Source organism: Oryza glaberrima, chromosome 4 (genome assembly GCF_000147395.1).
Source record: "Oryza glaberrima chromosome 4, OglaRS2, whole genome shotgun sequence".
Lineage (NCBI taxonomy): Eukaryota > Viridiplantae > Streptophyta > Magnoliopsida > Poales > Poaceae > Oryza > Oryza glaberrima.
This window is the reverse complement of record NC_068329.1, coordinates 7354078-7371141: the sequence shown is the minus strand read 5'-3', so window position 1 is coordinate 7371141 and position 17064 is coordinate 7354078. Positions and strand designations below refer to the sequence as shown.

The 17064-nt window shown below is 41.7% G+C and overlaps 1 protein-coding gene across 1 annotated transcript; it reads right to left on the bottom strand.

Moving 5' to 3' along the window:
• Nucleotides 1-2559: 2559 nt before the first annotated feature.
• Nucleotides 2560-11883, bottom strand: LOC127771175 (uncharacterized). The gene is made up of 6 exons (XM_052297015.1): nucleotides 11382-11883; nucleotides 6439-6573; nucleotides 6232-6307; nucleotides 5257-5351; nucleotides 3029-3196; nucleotides 2560-2915 (listed from the first exon to the last, which is right to left on the bottom strand). The coding sequence occupies exons 1-6, from the start codon at nucleotides 11704-11706 to the stop codon at nucleotides 2755-2757; spliced, it is 960 nt and encodes a 319-aa protein (XP_052152975.1). The 5' UTR covers nucleotides 11707-11883; the 3' UTR covers nucleotides 2560-2754.
• Nucleotides 11884-17064: the final 5181 nt, after the last annotated feature.

Below are 17064 nucleotides of genomic sequence, written 5' to 3'. Positions count from 1 at the left end.
GCGTAAGGGCCCCTCATGTGCCGGCCTTCGGCCAGCGAAGGGGTTTGCGTGGAGTCGGACTGTTTTCGGCCCAGCGATAAGTCTACTTTATGTCCCTCAGTACCGTTTGAGTTTCATTGTATCTCTCAACCGTAAAAGGTGGAGTAAGTAGAAATACAGGCTCATTCGGATTGGTCGCCCAATCGAATTTAAGAAATATCGGCTGCTGATGTCAGCGTCCGATTTACGTGCAGAAACTACTTTAAATTGATTTTTTTCTTAAATTACTTATCCAAATCATAATCCGATTGCACCATTAAATTCGTTGCAATTAAATTTTCAAAACAAGACCACACATGGATATATTCCGATGAAAAAAAAATTAGCTTATTATTGAATTATTTTTAAATGTTGCACAATGTTCCACTAGGTATATCGGAATTGTTTCACTAAGTAGATCGAAAATGTTTCACTCGTTTAAATTGGGTATTGTTTCACCTTATGTAAAAACAATGTTTCAGCAAATAGCGAAGAATGTTTCAGTTCACTGCAACATTAGATCTATACATAGTGAAACATTGTGAGTACACTAGGTGAAACATTTTTCGGTGGAACAAAAAATAAACCAAATTCCCTTAATAGGGGGTTTCTAAAATATATGGATTTTTTTGTTGCAATGGAATGTTTCGTTCACTGCAACATTAGATCTATACATAGTGAAATATTATAAGTACACTAGGTGAAACATTTTTGATGGAACAAAAAAATAAACTAAATTCCCTTAATAGAGAGTTTCTAAAATATGTGGGTTTTTTTGTTGCAAAAGAATATTTTAATACGCTGCAACATTAGATCTATACATAGTAAAACATTGTGAGTACATTAGGTGAAATATCTTTTGTGAAAAAATGAAAGGGAGAAGTGGGTGGGCCCACCAGGTGATCACGTGGGGGAGGACGCAGGCGGGGGGAGCGCCCGATCCGGCTCCCCCTGCGCGGGTCGCCCGGGGTGAATCATTATCGAGTATAAATTGTCCCTCAATTTTTATTAAAACCAGTACAAATCGATAATATGGAATAAGTTCACACTGCATCCCTTATGTTTGCATTGAGTTTAAATCACATCCTTAAACCACAATACTGGAAATCTTAAACCTCCATATTACAAAACCGGGTTAAATAAGATCCTAAGACGGTACGGATGATTGTTTTGGCTGACATGGCATCCTAGCTAGAAAAAGAAAATAAAAAATAATATGTGGGGCTCATATGTCGGAGGCTTTCTTCTTCCTCCAATTCTCCCCTCTCTTCCCAATCTCACTCCACAACGGCAACCGCTGGGGAAGAAGGGGCGGCCGAAGAAAAGAGACAAGGCGATGGTGGCGTTCAAGCCAACCAAAGGTCGCTCTCGTGGTGCAAACAGCTCGGGCTCACCTTGGTTGCTGAGCTCCACCTCGTTGGGGAGGCCACACCGCCCGCTGGGTACGACGCAACGACATGGCGGACCAACGCCAAAGATTTCACGGCAACAGAGGGGATGAGGTGGTGGATGACGATGGTGACCTCAAGGCTATGGGAGGGGGGGGGGGGGGAGAGAAAGCCTGAGCAGGCAGTGGGGACGAGGAGGTGAAGGATGATAGCGAGCTCGAGGTTGCAGCAGTGACACGGGGAGAAGGGGGGTGGGGGGTGGAGGAGGGAGCTCGAGTGAGCCAGAGGGAACAAGGTGGTGGGACGATGTGGGCGAGCTCGAGACGTGGGTGAGCTCGAGGCCACAACAATGGCTAGGGGAGCCTGAGCAAGCGGCATGGCCTCCCCATGCGAGGCGGAGCTTGGTGACCAGTCTGGCTGCCGCCATTGCCTTATCTCCTCTCTCCTGCCACCATGACCGCCTCTCCCCTCGCTGCCATCAGCCATTGCCGCGAAGAGAGATCGGGAAGAGAAGGGAGATGTGGAAAGAGATGGGAATAGAGGAGAGAATGATTGGAGGAAGAAGAGAACCCGTGACATGTCAACCCCCACATGTTTTCAATTTTCTTTTTGGGATACCACATCAACCAAAACAACCATCCATAAGCTTCTTTCATATCGTGACTGAAAACCTACAATTTTTCGAGCGCATGAAATCTAGCAAACAACACAGGAATTTAACAAAGGGAGAGATTTGCACGTGTTTGTGTACGATAGTATGTTTTATTGTGCCACTTCCGTGTAATCGGAAAAAAAAAAGAAACTGATTAAGCTTCACCTCACCTCTCATCCTCACAAACAGTACATGAGAATATTTCACCTGTCATAATCCCACCACGTAAGATGCTTCCACAAACTGTACATGAGCACGATGAAACAATCAAGCTGTATTGCACACCCTCCATCCTAAAAAAAATTAAAGCACAATCAAGCTGTATTAGAACATCACAAAATATCGATGGAGAATGTAAATCTTGCAGTTTATCCATCAACACGATCACAAGTTAATACTTCACGACTGACCCCCCCAAAAATTTCTCATATACTCCTAAACCAGGAACGAAATAATGACGTCGCGACTTGGAAAAGTTAGATACAAACAGCCGTACAATGATTTAAAACCAAAACAGGAAGTTCCAGTTCCTTCTTTTTCATGTTCAATTCTCTGTGTACTAAATATATGATGTCACATTATTACATTGTCACACATTCTGCAAAACTTCAATAATTTCAATGTCTAAAGCATATACTTCCTTTTTGAAATGGTCAAAGACTTGAAGAGGCAAAAAGAAATTCTACTAATTTCGTTCTACTCCTGGATTCTTGATGGTTCTCCAATTGCATCTTCCATACGTTGGTACCAGTCACCAATTTGTGTATGCTCAACCATATCTTTTCCAGCTGTCAAGTATCGGATAGGTCTCAAAACACCAAATACTGCAAGATCTGCCAAGTTAGGCTTGGAGCCACCTGGATAAATGCAAGTTAATATCAGTGCGGAGTAACAAACTTGATGCATGTGGATTTTCACCCTTCCAGGCTGTTTTTTCCCTTTTCCCTTCCTTTATGGAAAAATATCATACCTAGAAAATCCCTTCCATCAAGGGCTTCCATCCATGTGTTGGCAGCATCGTATAATGAAGCACGCGCATCAGTTATATTGTACTTCTTCTTTAGCTTCTTAGACACCATGTACATTGCTGCAGCACCAGCATACTTCACAGCAAACCGCTCAGTAAAACTGAAGTTGCCTGCATTACAGAGTTCGGGTGCACATCGTCAAATGTTGCACTAACAAAATCATGTGTCATTTCTGCTCAAATGATTAAAACAGTTAGCGAACAGAGCACCACCTCTGCACCCAATTTTACGTTTTTGCCTAGAGATGAAGAAATCTAGTGTTCCTGGATAAGTGGATAGCATGGCATCTTGAACTTTTATTTTTTAGTTTTCTAGTTTGAATATAATTGGAGATGAATCATATCTTACTATAAAGTTATCCCCCACTAACTCCTTAAGCTTAACATGCAAAGGTGCCACATCATCATCCACTAACAAGATGCTACACATTATCCACTAACAATCATCACATTTAAACAACATGCAAACATGCTATATCTTTATAGTTTTTATAATTTAAGAGCTTTTCAAATAAAAACATGTTAAATTATCATCCAACATAATTCATATAATGTTTCAATACTTATATAGTTCATCCTCACTTAGTTAGTACTTAAATGATTAATCTATGGTCCAAATTATCTTTCTCCTTTTTTCCTCTAATTAAGTCATATCACATCAATTGTTTTTAGCCTTTTTTTTTACTGGAATTGTTTTTAGCCTTTAGATGATTAATCTACAGACCAAACTATCTCCCTATTTTTCTTCTTCCATAAAGTCATACCACCTTACTTTTTACGTTTGAATCACCATTCTACATACTATTTAAATTTAAATTATCATAAACCATATTAATTTACTTAATCTAAAGTTATCTAGCTATCTTACACGTTCTTTTTTTATTGTTATCATACTAAATTCCCGCAGCAATGCGCGGGGTTTCACCTAGTATAGTAAACAAGTAACCCCTTACATGAGGGGATTTTGCTGAACAGTGAGCACAAACTAATCTTCCCTACACTGTTCTTTCCATGCACCTCATGTTCTCTCAACTAACCTCCGCTATCAGCAGTTCAGCACTATGTTAGTATGGTACCTCGACGATTGAATTTCCCTATATCTCACAGGTAAAATCCCTGTTCAGACACATTATGCATAATGCTTTTCATTTATGGGGCATCCATTGACAATCACGCTGAACAGTGAGCATTCACCAAATTGTGTTATCTCCAACATTTAGAAAATTAATGAACTATGAATGGAGAGCACCTGGGTTCACAAAATCAAAATATTCATGCCAAGTATGTTCCAGAGAGATCCTATATGTAACCTCACTGTAACACCCTAATTTGCAAGGTGCAGGCCCCATGTACACACTGCATTCCATTCTAGCTTCATGTAAAAGGTTAACCTGAAGGTTCTATGGTTGGAATGTGTAGGTTTATATGTTATCCTTAATACATCTAAAATCTCTATGTGAGCCTAATCTCACCAAAAATACACCACGGGTCGCACAGGCCTCTAGTACAAAGCTGGGGTTCATTCACCCCTTTCTTTAGAAGCTGATGAACTTGTCAGCACATTTTCTTGTTTATTCCTGTGTTACTCCGATAAAATTCAATCCTATTACAACCAAATATCAACTTGTTAAAAGCCTTCGATGGCAGTAGATAGTGCACGACCATGTCCTATCCACCCCATGAACCCAGACACATACTCGTGTAGCACAAGGTTTATGCTCTGATGTCAACAGTAGGACCCTAGCTTTCAAAATCCACTTTGGCCTGGTTCTTCTGAGGAGCAGGGACATTTACATAGCACCCCACGTAAACTTCTGTTCTTGATTCATGTAAAAGGGTTCCCAAAGGTGCTATGGCTCAAACATGTTGGCCCCAACCTATCTAAACTCACCATGTAAGACTAATCCCACCATCACTGTACATGGGCCACAAGTGCCTCTACTACAGGACCAGGGTGTTACACTAACTTATAAAAAGGGGTTTAGCGTTAATGATTCCACTCCCTCTGGTCTCAAATACTTCTTATTTTGAATAAGCATCTAGTCAAACATTTAAAAGTAGTGTCAACATCTTTTAAAGATTATTTGGATACATGAGAATCATAAATATAACCAAAAGAAAGAAAATATAGCAGCACACAGACACCAAAGTTAAAAGTTCCAAGGAATTACCATGTTTTGAAATATAATCAAAAGATTCCAAGGCCTCTGAAGTTGTCCGATATATATTTGGCGACAAGACATGCACAAGGTGCTCATCAACCCACCTAAACCAATAATTCAAGACAAATTATGTTACCGTAGATAAACTCCAGTTTGTAAGAATGTTAAGAGAGTAAAATGTTGGTCACTCGTGCAACCAGGGTTCGCCATGCTACTTCTAGAGGAATCCAGCTCACTCCATCAAGGGTAAAGCCTAAATGCAGCCAATTTAGTGGTAGTCGGCTTTTTTGCTTTTCATCTTTCAGTTTGTGAATCCTACCAGAAAATGCATAACTACCCCTAATACAAGATAATAATGGACTTACTGGTTGTCTCTAGCCTTGGAAACACTACTATGACCAGATCCAGAGAAAAAGTCTATAAAGTAATCATCAGATCATAACGGATAAGCTCTTAGTTTCATCAATTAATTTTAGTGGTAAAAACACAATGAAATAAAGCAAAGAGGATAGTTGATGGCCATACTGATTCTGCCTGGCCTTGAAACATTATCACCAGATCCTTGGGAAACATGTAACTATAAACTATCAGATCGCAGAAAAAATGTAGTAATAGTGATGGCTATGCTGATCCTGCCTGGTGTTGGAACATTACAATGACCAGATCCAGGGAAAGAAGTCTATCATGTAACTATCAATGCATAAACAGAAAAAACTGATGGACAAGGTTTTTGTTCACCGATTGATTTACATTGTAAAACAATGAAACAAAAGTAAAGAAATACTATAAAAGTAGAACATATTGCACATACTAATGCCATATAAATGATTAAAAATTTCAAGAGGAAAGTAGACTTTAAACAATATTTGTTTCTAGAAATAGGAGTACTATAACATTAATGATTTGAGAAGCTAGAACCAAGACCTGAAAAAAAAACTACAAATACTAATGCCACATAAACAGATGCAAGTAATGGAGAAATACCTGCGCCATTTTTCTTCCTCTTCATTAGTGGCTTTATCATCAGGGCGGACCCTTTGCTGTAATATATTGATTATATCTACCAACAACAGATGTAACAATATGTTAACTCTGGAGTTTAACACATAAAAAGTTATTTTACTTAAAAGTTGAAACCACAACAATGTAAAGGAACCAGACCGGAATAAACCAATATGAAATGAATGTAACCTGATGAATCAACCAGCTGTTCACCATCTACCGTCAGTATTGGGACCTTCTTGTACTCAGACCACTTGATTTCCTTCTTGCTCAATGGATTAACTTCCACAACCTTGTAGGGTATATCATGATAGTCTAGGAAAGCTGAAATGAAGCAAATGAAGAATCTTTCAACTAAAAGAAATTATGCCAGAGATCATCAATGATTTCAGAATAACAAGTGAATGATCTTTAGCAAGCAACTTTCAAGCTTCAGAAATCTAGAATACCTCTATGCTCTAAGCTACTGATATACAGATCACACTTACAATCAGGATTGATCATAGACTCACAGTACGATCACACTTAGTTATCGAAGTGTATATACTCATACAGCAGATAATTTGTGAACCCATTGACAGATGACAACCCCAGTCCCAATAGCATTATGAAGTTTCACGTACAGTAAATTATTACATCATGCTGCCAATGAATCAGATTGCTGTGCAAGTTTGTAGGTGAGGGTGACACCTGTCAAAAAAGGGATGGCTGATGTACTAACAAGTAATGACAGTTGGACAAAAGGAAAACAATTTTTACAACAAATTCTGGAAGGTCTGATTCAATGAATAAACTTGACCAATTCTTAGCTGGGAGGCTCCTCTCTTTTGAAGTTATGCAAAATGTACCGACAGTCCTTAAACATGTCATAGATGGGCACAGATGCACAGTTGGACCCGTGATGATACATTAAATTAAGGGCTTAAATATGCAATTTGAAAGTTCAAGAACCATAATGATAGAAGAATTGTACTCTACTGACTATGTTAAATTACATACTGCTACCTAAAAACGCTTAGCTTGTAAGTTTTTCATTACCAACAAATCAATAATTATCCCCTCACCAGAAAATCAGGACATAGAACAACACATCATGGTACCCCATGAACTATTTCCATGAAGCTAAACACAATACTACCAAAACTCAGACCTTGAGCTATTTCAGGAGGGATGGTTTGCCTAGCTGGGGGAAACCAACAACGCTTGACTACAAGCTCAAGGCCAAGTTTGCCTCGGATTACACAATCAACCTAACTCGTTTCAATGATTTCAACAACTTTCAAGGTATTTTGAGATGAGACCAAAAGGCTGGAAAAGGCTCAGAATAAACTTTTTTGTCGTGTGCAAGAACACATGCAATCAAGTTACCATGAAGATTTGTGCTCACTTTAGTTCAGGCTGGTCTCTGGAGGCCAAATAGGGCTCCAAATATGCCCTTTTTTTGTATCTCTAACTCAAATTGGACTTAAATACTCATTTCAAATTGAACATGTATCATACATAAAGACAAATACTCATTTCAGACAATAAGTAGTGTTATATACTCAATCAATTCAAATTGAAACACATTAAGCAATGAGGTTACTTGTTCAAAACAAACCAAATGTAGCTTGGCAGATGCCATTTTGTATGGAACAGAATTTCTCTGACCACTAAGGCAAATTCATAGTATGGCATGCTCTTTGCAAGCCTCTAGTAAAGGATCACTTGCTCCAAACAGGCAAACACTTTATTGTATGGAGCAATTTCGTTTATGCCCCTACTTTGATGTAGTCTAATACTGATTTTACCCCTACTTTTTATGGTTTTCGTTTTTGCCCCCAATTTTTTGAACCGGACGATCGTCTTGCCCCTATTTTGGATGCTGAAGTTAACGGTGTTAAGTAATTAGCAAAAGGACATTTATACCCTCTTCTATTTTTTTTCATTAATTGTGTTTTTGCTTCCATTTTATACATGTTGCTTTGGAACTTTATTTTTTTGAATACATTTAAAATTAAATGACGCACATTGACTAATATAACAATTAGGACAGATTCAGACCTAATTGTTGTGGCAATGTGCATCATTTAATTTTAAATATATTCACAATAATAAAGTTCCAAAGCAAACATGTATAAAATGGGGGCAAAAACACAATTAATGAACATAAATAGGAGAGGGTATAAATGTTCTTCTGCCAATTACTTAACACTGTTAACTTCACCATCCAAAGTAGGGGCAAAACGATCGTTCGGTTCAAAAATGTGGGGGCAAAAACAAAAACCCTAAAATGTAAGGGTAAAATCAATATTAGACATCAAAGTAGGGGCAGAAACAAAATTGCCCCATTGTATCTATTCATCCATATGCTCCAAGCCCTAACAACAATAGCACCAATTTATAATTATTTTTCTCAAAATTGTCAACTGATTCTGGAACCAAGAGATCTCTTGATTGTTCATCCTCTTGGGTCTCCACATTACACATTTTTCAATGCTCAAACATGCTAAGACCATAGCAAAAATCCCTAACAGCTCCCAGGCTCATGTGGAAACCTCAAGCATGTATTAGTCAATGCAACAAGGTAATGACTAATAGGTGACATGGCATGGGTAGCAGGACTACACTACAGTGATGTCATGAAGTCTGTTACATAAAACGGAACAACGAACACAAGGACCCTGAGGTGGTCAGTTCAATGAGTGCATGTGAACTGTAAGGTGACAAGAAGCACAAGTAAAGCCACTCAGTGAGTGGCAGAGATGGCCTCATGGGAGTGATCCACAGATGGCCTCATTAGAGTGATCTGGTGGATAATAGCATAATGCAAACAATGCAACCATGGTAACTAAATTACCCTCCATTGGAATGTTCCCCACACTGATATGACTTATGAGTGCATGGACAAGATAACAGGCCCAACAGAAGCTTCACAAAGGGGACAAACTCAGGTAGCAGTATCTGGTGAGCTCTGCTGTGGCCTCAAGGAAGAACAGTAAAGGCAACTTTGGTGACACCAGCAAGACGGTGTTAGTGAGAATGATAGCAATGGTTAGAAAGCAGGCACCCAATTTTCTTAAGGAGTGATGGAATATGTTCCATATTTTTGAAATGGACCCAATGTATTGTGTTAGTTTTTTTCCCTTCTATTAGCTGTACTTTGGTTAAACAGATAGAAGTGGTTTTCTTCACCTCATCCAGAAATCTTGATGCTAACTGATGGGAGCTTATTTTCTGTAATCTACTACCTTAGAATCAATTCTCTGTGAAGCATCAACAAACCTATTTCAGATGACACCTAAATTAGCGATACTTGATTTTCTGTGTTTTCCCCATTCTTGTAATTCTATTTATCTGTTCCAAACAGCCCTATCAGCTTACGAGCTAAAGAAACTATATTGGGCTCACAATGTGAATAGTCCTACCTGTGCATAGGGACCTCGCTAACTCATATTGTTCAAAATATTTTCATTCACTTTTTTATCTAAAAAGGTTGGATAGATGAAAAAGAATGAAAAAGGTTTTACAAGCAGGTATTGCTTGGTTTGCTAGGCTTAGCACTGGTCATCCAGTCGTTGTGCAATCAGCCTTGGTGCATTCTCAGCAGTGCTCTTGGCATTAAATCCTGGGTAGTCTATGGACACGTATGGATTCAGTGGGATGTATTCTACATTTAGCTATTTTCAAAGCAATGAAAGTAGAGAACACTATCAAAAGGCGGTGAAACTTATGTTCTGTAGATTTATGCATTGTCCAGAATAAGCCTGCCAATGGTTTGAAATCCAACCCACAACCAGCCCAAACCAAAGTAGTAAGCTACGCAAGTCTAACCCATTCCAATCCATTTGTCTTTTCTTAGAATCCAAACCAATCCAACCCATTTTCTATTTCAACCCAAACCAACCCAACCCATTTCAACTTTATGGATTCAGTTCACTTCCCCAATCCATTTCACCCCCTTCCAAATCCACACCAAGCACTCAGCGGGCAAGCAGGAGGCGAGGCTGGAGAAGGAGACGGCAAGCCGCCGCCGACGGCGGCGACCTGGTCGACTGCGCCGCTGCTCAAGAGGCCGCGGCCGTGCCGCCGGGTCAACGGGTGGAGGGGAGCCGCCGGCGCGAGCCCGGCGACGCTGGGGGTGGGGCTGCCGCTACAGGCGCCGTCCTGTATCTTCCTCCGCAGCGTCCGTCATCTACATCGACTCGTCGTCGTCGTGTATGCGATGCTGTCTCGGATGCCGGCAAGTGACGACGACGACGATGTTGGAAAAGAAGCTAAGCTAAGCTATGCAGTGTATGTTGTACGTGTGCAGCCGCAGCCACTTGAAGCAGCAGCAGCAAGCAAGCAGAGCACACGCTGGCCGGTAGCTGTCATCGCTGGACTCGGACTCGGACCCGTCGTCGCGCGCGCGGCCGCCGAGCACCAGCTGCACCGCCTTGGAGTTGGTGCCCTCCCGCTCCCGCGTGCATTGCGCGAGCTCGAGCCTCCTCGCGGCGTGCTCAAAGAGGCTCGCGGCGCGCGTGGCTTCCGCGAGGCAAAGCGCCGAACAGGTTGCGGGCATGAAGGAGGAGGAGCAGCTGCTTTGCAGCGCCATCCCGCCGGCGCCGGTGACATGGCCGTCGAGAAGACTAGTGATGAACTGATGGCTGGTATTTGGGGTGAATCCAATTGAAATCCATGGACTCCATCCATTTTAGACCCAAAACTTATAACCAAAAACCAATCCAATCCAACCCACCTCCATCCCACACCAAACTGCTCCAGTCCATTAGCTATCTCAACCCATTTACACCCATACCAAGTGAATCCAAATTGAAAACCAATCCATTAGACCCATTCCAATCCAACCCATTGGCAGGCTTAGTCCAGAAACATTGTTGGTCCGCCAAACTCATGACAATTGACTGTCCTTTAACTTCTATGGTTACTTGAATCCTCCCAACCTCAGAAACAGCTTCTACAGCAGCCTCCCAACCAAAATACAAATTATAATCTATATTCTCGATAGTAATCATTAAGATAAAAAGGCAAATTACAGCTAGTGAACTATTTTATTGTAACCAGATCAACACGAAAAGTACTTTTTATCAGGTCTAATGCACATCGAAAACGCTAGATTGGAGGAGTGCACGGAAGCAGGAGCACATCACCTCTGACTTTGTTGCAGAAGGGGCAGGCCTGGTACTGGTACAGCACCACGTTCTGCGGCAGCAGATCCATGGGCGGCCTTTCCTTGGCCTCCGCCGCCGCCATCGTCGCGAAGGTCAGGGAGAAGGAGACCGCCCCAGCGATTCCAGCTGGCATGGCCCGCGAGGATGATGATGATGATGCCTGGGATGGGGGCGACGGCTGGACGCCCAATCTCCCGCCGCCCGCCGCGGCCGCAGCCGTGGAGGCGGCGTCCCCATGGAGAGCGCGCGAGGAGAGGAGCAGCGAGCGGGAGGCCAGAGCTTGCGCCGCTCGGATTGACCTCATCTTGGCAAGCGAATAGAGCGGGGCTGTTAGGGTTTTGGACTGGTTTGCCTCGCCGGCGCCGGCGGAAGAAGAGACGGATTTAGGAATTACAAGGGAGATCCTGGATGGTGCTGGATGGAACGCCTAAAACCCTTGATACTTTACGTATTAGTACTTCAACTACTATTAAATTGTGTTATTATCGCGGCTAAGGGCCCAATGACGGGTCGGTTTTCTAAATAGACTTTTGTTTTCGGAGGATACCTTTGCGCTCGTTCTTCTTGGAGAAGAAGAAAGCAATACGCGGAACAGTTGGGTTCGCAGGTTAACGACGGATGACGGGATTGTTGTCCACGGCTCAACATCTACTTCCCTCTGTACTATAAAAAAATTAAACCTAAATCTAATAACCTATTCAAAATCATATAGTAATATAGGTATGTTTAGTTTTTTTTATGTAAAGTTTTTAAAGTATACGGACACACATTTAAAGTATTAAACATAGACTAATAACACAAACAAATTACAGATTCCGCCTGTAAACTGTGAGACGAATTTATTAAGCCCGTCATTAGCAAATATTTACTGTAGCATCACATTGTCAAATCATGACGTAATTAGGCTCAAAAGATTCGTCTCGCAATTTACATATAAACTATACATAGGGGTGAAAATGGAGCGGATATTATTCGATCCGATCCGATCTGAATCCGTCCGATGTGAGGATATGGTAAGAATTTTTAGATATCCGGCCAGATGCGGATGCGGATATGGTATCAACGATATCCGACGGATGCGGATTATCCGATATTTTAATCGGATTATCCGATGTAATGTTTGGCGGATAATCCGCACCTTTCAGGCCACACAACAACTCTATTTAGCCCATTTTACATCGGGCAACCCATCTAGCCTATATAGTGTAACCTAATCCAATCCTCCCCTAAATCTCTCTCTCTGCGACTCTTCTCTCGGTCCCTTCTCTTGCTCCCACATGCGCCGCCGCATGGCACCATAGGTGCGCCGTGCCATCGCTACAGCCTGCTGGCGCCACCGCCGCCGCTCCTCCTTTTAGTCCGCCGACAGTGTGTTGTGTGCTGTTTGCTGTAAGCAGTGTGCTGTATGGAACTAGTGTGTTGTGTGCTGTATGCAGTGTGCTACTGTATTGTGTGGCTATGTGCTGTATGCATATATTGCTGTATGCCTCATTGCCTCATGCCTGTCGTACTGATGAGTGAACTACTGAACTGAACACTATATTTTTAAATTTTAAGCAATGCAGTGAATTGCTGAACTGAACACTTATATTATGTTTTTGATGGATGTGTTATATTAAGAAAAATTATATTATTGATGTGTTTTGGTTGGTTTTTCCTAGAGAGCTGAGATCATGTTCATATGTTGTTTGGCCATCGTATTGCGGCAATTGTATTGCCGCCCTCTTGTTGTATGGATTGAATACAAACTTGATATCCGACAACTTTTTGTCTGTTTCCGAACAGAGTCCGCACCGACTCCGCACCGAATCCGACGTCCGAAATAATCCGCTTCGCATCCGCATCCGCACGTCATCTGCACTCGCTCCGCATCCGCTTAAAGAAAATGGTTTAGGATATGGTATAGCTATTATCCGTCCAAATCCGCTCTGTTTTCACCCCTAAATGTACAATTAGTTTTTTCCTCACATTTAATGCACCATGCATGTGTCCAAACATTTGATGTGACGTTTTTGGCCAAATTTTTTTATCTAAACAAGGCCTATATCATTTTTTTATTATGTTTGTTTTTTATGAGACGAAAGAAATACACCTTTACCAAAAGCAAAAGCATAAGGTTCTCGGTTTTGGACATGTGAATATGAAAGAAACATGATGATATTAGGATCCTGTTGGGTAGGGCTTCAACTATTAAATTTAATTTCAAGAGTTAGGTCTGGACTAGAGTTATGAAGCGCGGTTTAAACCCAGCTTTACCTCGCTAGTTTATTTTATGATGCACTTCACTCCGCTTCGCTCCCTTGTTAGGTAGAGCTGAAACTATTTGGATGGACTCTAGCTCTGAGTTAGAGTTGAAACTCTGCCTAACAAGTCCTAGGTATTGGGTAGATAAGCACATCAGCACGTAGCGAACTTTCAAACACACATTGCTTAAAAAAGTCCACGCTTTCTTGTTTAGAAGCTACTTAGTTGATAAGGGTGTGCATTTGGTTTCCTCGGTTTGGTTTGATCCGTTTAATCAAGCCGAAAAATTTGGGGCCTCATCATTTGGCTTTTTTTCTAAATAAGCCAAAACGGCTTATTAGAGAATAAAAATGAATTTGTAGGTAAAATTTTTATATATGTGTTCTCGGTGACTTAAAAGCTAATGCTGAAAAAGAAACTACGTTGAAAACATCTCAAAATCAATGTCAAAATTAAGTTTGAAAATTCAAATTTTGGCTTTTTCTTTAGCTGAATAGGCCATCCGATGGGAGCCTTTTGGTGTACTCGTCATCATTTTTTACCCAAGAAACTGCCTTCTCCCATCGTTGCGGGCTTGAGACGATGATCTTCACTCGTGCGATCGCGTCCACCCACATGCTCATAGATCTGCGCTTGCATCGAGGTTGAGCTCTCATGCTGGAGATCAGCACTCTAGCAAACATCGAGCTCCAATGTCACTACCGATCTAATCTGGCAGATATCAAGATCCTACGCCATCGTAGAGGATCTACTTGCATGCGACTCATGACTCTGGCAGGAGGCAGCTAATTTCCTTGGTTGTGCAGTCCTTCTCTAGCACTGTGCGTGAGGCAAGCCTCTCCTGCAAGTGAAGATGAAGAGGCGCAAGGCATTTCCCCTCGTCCTTGCTTTCAGTGCGGTTTCCAATGGCTCGCTTGAAAGGGTCACTTAGGCTTACAAGGGGAAGCTAGAAACTAAACCAGGTCGGATTGTCTGATACCTGGTCGAACAGTTCGGGTTGTTTTTCTTTTTTTACCAAAACACACTGAGGGAGACCCCCACGGTATATATTAATTTTTTGAAGTTTATATACAAAGATGGTAGAAAGGGATAAAAAGGAAAAGAAAACATAATTACAGAAGATCATGGAAGTATATGAATCTCCCTATGCCTAAGTAAATGAAGGCTCAAATCCGAGATAAGATTTCTCTTCCAAGAAGCAACGGAATGCTGAATACCTTGAAATATTAGGCCGTTTCTTTCCTTCCAAATATTCCAAGCGTCAAAACAATATTTCGGTAATATTAAAATGGGGTGGCTATCAAGCTTGAAAAATGGACGGGTTAGGAGACACGAGGTTTATACAGGTTCAGGCCTTCTAGATGAGAAGTAATACCCTACTCCTGTCTGGGGATTGATCCGCCGAGTATATTGTTGATCGTATGATCAGGGAGAAAAGTTATGCCCCTAGAGTCACCCGGATCCCTCCTTATATAGAGGGAGGAGCCGGAATTACAAGATACAACCCATGTTCTTAACGGACTAGACTTGTACATATAAATTACAATCGTAACCGACTAGGACTATCGTTTGTTTCGTTGATACATAAGTTGACATAACAACCAAGTCCTTTACTAAATATATTCTATTTCTATATGGTACCCCTGTACCCAGTCGGATATACATGCCGTGTGGGTATGGGGTATCCATAATCTCCACAGTAGCCCCTGAGACCTTCGCAGACAACGAAATAATCTTCTCCCGAGTCATTTAACGAAAAATCCCGAGTGCTTCAATTATCTCCGCCTTGGCCACCTGAGTGCTTGAATTAAAGGCTGTGAAGGGCTTAAAAATAAAAAAAATAGGTGCATCGACTGGATGCACTTAATAGGTGTAGCCCTCGACTATGTGATTAGTTGAAAAAAACTAAACATATAGTCAAGGTTGAAATAAATAACCAGCCGAGTGGTTTTATAATATTACCGAAGTAATTAAATATTAAAGCATTTGCGACTCCGTCCGAAGAGTTTGCCGACTGCTTTAATTAAATTATTAAGCTTACTATGAAACATAGAAAATAAAGATCCGAGTGATAAAAGCACTCTAAAGATTTATCGTCTGTGAAATCATTGTCATGATTAATATTTGTGATGAACAATTGGCTTTGCAAAATGATTTAATCAAAGAATTGGTTTGAAAAGATGTGTGAATGTTGGTGTGAGTGCGTGTGACTAATGTGGGTCAGGTTGTGATATCTGTGCCCAGAAACGGTTGTTTTTTCTGATTGTGTGTAGGTGACTTGAGGTCAGCCTTGGTCAATGGTGAGGGCCGAGACTATGTTCAGGGAGGAACAGAGGTCTAGTGCGGTCGGGATACCATGTGAGAAGGTGACTAGAGTCAGGATTTTTGGAGGTCAACTTCGGTCAATGGTGGGGATCAGGACTAAACTCGGGGAGGAGTTGAGGTCCAGACGGTCAAGACGCCAGGTGACGAAGTTGGATACGAGATGGCGCATGGTGGATGGACACTGTGTGGGAGAGATCTTCACAACGGGCTTCACGAGGTGTGCGTGCAAGCGTCGGTGTTCGCGAAGGAAATTGAGTGATAATATTTGGAGGTATATGGTGGTACAGTACACGAGGTACTGTAGCATGCAGGTTATATGTATGCATGTACGGTGCTGTACATGTGCAGTTTGCTGATTGGTTGGCTTGGAGGTTTGCATGTATGCGTTGGCTGTTTGGAAGGCAGCAGGCAGCATGCAGCGGCTCGGCTCAGCCAGGAAGGGAGCGAGACCAAGCAGGAAACGGCAGGCGTGCGCGCGAGTTGGAGTCTGACTCGGTTGGACCTGGTTCGGCAGGTGCGGCTGAGAGTTTGGATATTGTAATTGATTTAGAAATTGAGCATAGAGTCCTAGTGTGATTAGGAGTTATTTTCCTACTTTGAGTAGGAGGTTTTCGGTATAAATAGAGAGGGAGCGTGAGACTTCCCTGTATCGCTTTTCAGAGTGTGGAGTTGATAGTTTAGTTAGGGTTTCGAGTTTAGTCGAGATTTTTGTAAGGAGTGCTGTTGTTGCACTATGTAAACATAGAGAGAAGCAATAAAGTTGTCATGTACTTTGAGAGTTCTTCGATTTGTGTTTTTTTGGGTTCAGGCGGTAGGGACGCGATCTAACCGGCAGCGTGCGAGCGGTCCGACTGGCGGCGACAGGACTACGTCGAGATTTCCATCAATTTGAGGGTAACTTTTATTTCCGCTAAAAGTTTTTGGGTTTTTGGTTTTCCCTACCATTCACCCCCCTCTGGTAGGCTTGGTTGCTTGTATTCGATCCTACAAGTGGTATCAGAGCCTTCTTTTCTTCTTTTGATTTTTATCGATCTAGAGTTTTTGCCATGGCTACTCCTGTTAGGTTTTCAACTATGCCTCCTGTTTTCGATGG

What these genes read in the sequence shown, in the direction of transcription:
- LOC127771175 (XM_052297015.1), bottom strand. Translation starts at nt 11,706, where the DNA reads ATGAGGTCAATCCGAGCGGCGCAAGCTCTGGCCTCCCGCTCGCTGCTC. An exon ending in GAGGAAGAAAAATGGCGCAG is followed by an intron (nt 5,352 to 6,231) that starts GTATTTCTCCAT and finishes TTATTGGTTTAG; the next exon opens with GTGGGTTGATGAGCACCTTG. An exon ending in TGATGGAAGGGATTTTCTAG is followed by an intron (nt 2,916 to 3,028) that starts GTATGATATTTT and finishes GCATTTATCCAG; the next exon opens with GTGGCTCCAAGCCTAACTTG.